We start from the raw sequence: 3378 nt of genomic DNA, 5'->3' as shown, positions 1-3378 counted from the left end.
TTAAATTATAAAAAAATAAATTTAAAGAACCAATAAAATTGATAAAATAATTATTTTAGTTTTAGAAACTTTTATTTAAATGATAAATTTAAAAAATAAATATGTACACTAACAAAAAATCTTTTTATTTATAAATATAAATATCTTATAATTAAATTTGTAAATTTTGTATGTCCATACTTGAACATCTTCTATACCATTTAAATGACCCAAATACTTATTAAACAAATCACTGACACATCTAAATAGTTCTGAGATATGTAATAAATATGTTGAATTTAAGTGGTATTTACTTGAGAAAAAGAAATTAATGAACATAAAACTATTTTGATTTCCTATAACACTTGTTTTAAAATAAAATAAAATATAGAAAAAACTATTAACTGACATACACAAAAAGAGAAAAATCATAATTAAATCATAAAGTTTAACATAAAATCATGTTTACAACTCATCTGGTATTAAAAAAGTATTAATTATATTCAGTTCAAACCAAAGACATTTTCTAACTCTGGTCTGTCTTACCAAGTCCCCCACTCCTTCCATTCTTTTCCATGTATATATATATATATCCTCTCTCCCTATTTCCTTCCACCCTTCCAATTCCATTCACTCCCATCTCTTTTTAATCCCATGGCACTGTGATTTTACTCCTCAATTTCCCTTATCCCAATTCTCTTCTCCATCAAATGGCTGTGGAACTCATGGGGTTCCCCAAAATCGATGATCAAAAGGCCATCCAAGAGGCTGCATCGGAAGGCCTCAAGGGCATGGAACACCTGATCCGAATCCTCTCCCACCAACCCTCTCACTTGAACACCGACCTCACCGACGTTACCGTCTCCAAGTTCAAGAAACTCATCTCCCTCCTCAACCGAACCGGCCACGCCCGCTTCAGACGTGCTCCGCTTCAGGTTAACCCCCCTGAACCGGTTCAAACCCCCGAGCCTGTTCAAACCCCCGCACCGGCTCACAATCCTCCCTCTGCACCGCTCCATCTTCCTCCCCCGCAAACCGCCAACCTCTCTCTGCCGGCGCTCTTCGCGTCGCCGGCGCCGGTTCACCATGCCTCGGGGAGCGTCACGCTCGACTTCACCAAGCCGCACAACGCGCTCCGGAACTCCAAGGCGAAGTCCGTGGAACTCGAGTTCTCCAAGGAGACCTTCAGCGTCTCCTCCAACTCCTCCTTCTTGTCCTCCGCCATCACCGGCGACGGCAGCGTCTCCAACGGCAAGATCTTTCTCGCCCCGCCGCCTCCGCCTCCCGCGACCTCCGCCGGGAAACCGCCGGCGTTCAAGAAACGCTGCCTCGAACACCGCGAACACTCCGACGACGTCTCCGGATCCGGCAAGTGCCACTGCGTCAAGCGAAGGTACACCGCGTTTCACCCGATCGTAACCCCTCTGAATTGTTGACTAGCACTGTTATATTAAATAAATAATCTAATTTTTTTATGGCATAAAATTTAATTCGGAAAATAGGAGTATTCATTAATACACTAAAAGATGCGTGTCATAACTATTCAAAGTTTTTGACTAATCCGTAGAAAATGAAATCTCTTTTATTCTTATAAGTTTAATTTGTTTCACGAGAAACCAAATTTACCGAGTTTAATTTGATGTGGTAAATAAATTTATTAATTTTTATGATGTTTTTTAATTTTAATCAAGTTATAATAGAACGAAGATAATTTAATTAAAATTTAGATAAAATGGTTAGGGTAAGAAATTATGAATTTTAATCTGGTATTATATTTAATTTGAAGTAGTAAATCTGAAATGTAAAATGATATTAGTAATTAATTAAGGAAGATAATGTTTTAAAGAATGAGATTAGGGAGTAATGGTTTTGGGGTGTAAAGGGGGCGTTGAAGTGTTTTCGTGAAGTAATCACGTGAGTGGGGTAAGGCAGCGTTTGGGAGTCAACGATTTGGGTAGTGGTGCAGTTAAATGCATTAATAGGTATACCACGCGTGATAGTGACACGACAACATAGGGTTCCTGTGCTGTGCCTGTGTCTGGTGTCTCCATTGTCCAGAAGCCAGTTTTTAGAAATTCCTGTCTCACAAACAACTCAGACAATTTCAACCTTCCCAAACTGAACCTTCTTTCAATCCCTTGTCGTTTTTCTCCTTCCCTCCTGTTAATCGCTTTTGACTCTTGACCTTCCTTTTATTTATGCTACTTTTTCTTTTATATATACTACTTTAAAAAATTCAACAAAAACATTTTTTTATATTGAAAAATAAAATAATACAATGCCGTTAAACTCTTATTTTTATATTATTATAGTTTATTTATGAATCATTTATAACCCGTGAGTTTCTTTGTGTATTTATTCTTTTAAGAAATTACTCTTTTACTAAAATAAGTTGTTTTACGTTTTCTAATTTGTTTATTTTAAACATAAATAATTTATCATTTTTTGTTGTAACCGCTTCCTTGAAATTTACTTATTCTTAAATATTTATTTGCTGTAATAGTTACTATACAGATCATATTAAGAAGAGTTTCGAATTGAAAGTCAATATAGGTTTTTTATTTTATGTGTACAGAATAAAATGTAATTAATTAATTTTGTGTTCAGGAAAAATAGGGTGAAGAAGACCGTGAGAGTGCCGGCGATAAGTTCAAAGATCGCCGATATTCCGCCGGACGAGTACTCGTGGAGGAAGTACGGTCAGAAACCGATCAAGGGCTCACCGTACCCTCGGTGAGAGATGTTGTAAATTTTGTTGACTTTCATCTGAAAGACTCGTTCTCTGACGTTGATTTTTTTGTGATCAGGGGGTATTACAAGTGCAGCACGGTGAGAGGGTGTCCCGCAAGGAAACACGTGGAGCGTGCACCAGACGATCCGGCGATGCTGATAGTGACGTACGAGGGGGAGCACAGGCACGCGGTTCAGGCCGCGATGCAGGAGAACGCAGCCGGAGTGGTGGGTTTGGTGTTCGAGTCAACGTAGAAAGTGGAATAAATGAAAAAAACATTAAAAAAATTGGGAAGTGGAGGACTTTTTTTTAAGTACTATAATTTTTGGAAAGTGTAGTTGGAACCATGGTTGCTTTGTAAATTTCTTTTATTTATTTTTATTATTATTATTATTATTATTAGTAATATTATAATATTTAGTTTCATAGATAGGTGAAAATTGGAATCTCAAAGTAATTTATTTCTATCCTTTTGCCAAAAGTCTTGATAGTTATGATTCTTTATGATTTGGTATTGGGAGGAGGTGGTATCCGAGGCAGGGTCACCCCATTCCTGTTTTCTAATATACTCATAAAATAAAGCAATCATTATTTTTATTTTATTGGTCTGACTTTAGTTTACAAGTCACCCAAATTAAATGCCATGAATCATCACACATTTTTTAATT

The 3378-nt window shown here is 36.8% G+C and overlaps 1 protein-coding gene across 1 annotated transcript; it reads left to right on the top strand.

The window, feature by feature from the left end:
- The first annotated feature begins 539 nt into the window (after positions 1-539).
- LOC124826753 (putative WRKY transcription factor 11) lies at positions 540-3136 on the top strand. Its single transcript, XM_047299671.2, has 3 exons — positions 540-1372; positions 2587-2712; positions 2787-3136. The coding sequence occupies exons 1-3, from the start codon at positions 690-692 to the stop codon at positions 2962-2964; spliced, it is 987 nt and encodes a 328-aa protein (XP_047155627.1). The 5' UTR covers positions 540-689; the 3' UTR covers positions 2965-3136.
- The last annotated feature ends 242 nt before the right edge of the window (positions 3137-3378 follow it).

The sequence above is a fragment of the Vigna umbellata genome, chromosome 1 (genome assembly GCF_029865625.1).
Source record: "Vigna umbellata cultivar VRB3 chromosome 1, Vumbellata_1.0, whole genome shotgun sequence".
Classification (NCBI taxonomy): Eukaryota; Viridiplantae; Streptophyta; class Magnoliopsida; order Fabales; family Fabaceae; genus Vigna; species Vigna umbellata.
The sequence above is the reverse complement of the archived record's forward strand: the minus strand, read 5'-3'. Positions and strand labels throughout refer to the sequence as shown.

Bases quoted from the DNA above. Each gene is read 5' to 3' on its own strand.
- LOC124826753 (XM_047299671.2), top strand. From the start codon at position 690: ATGGCTGTGGAACTCATGGGGTTCCCCAAAATCGATGATCAAAAGGCC. The intron at 1,373-2,586 runs GTACACCGCGTT...TTTTGTGTTCAG, and splicing joins TGCCACTGCGTCAAGCGAAG to GAAAAATAGGGTGAAGAAGA. The intron at 2,713-2,786 runs GTGAGAGATGTT...TTTTGTGATCAG, and splicing joins AAGGGCTCACCGTACCCTCG to GGGGTATTACAAGTGCAGCA.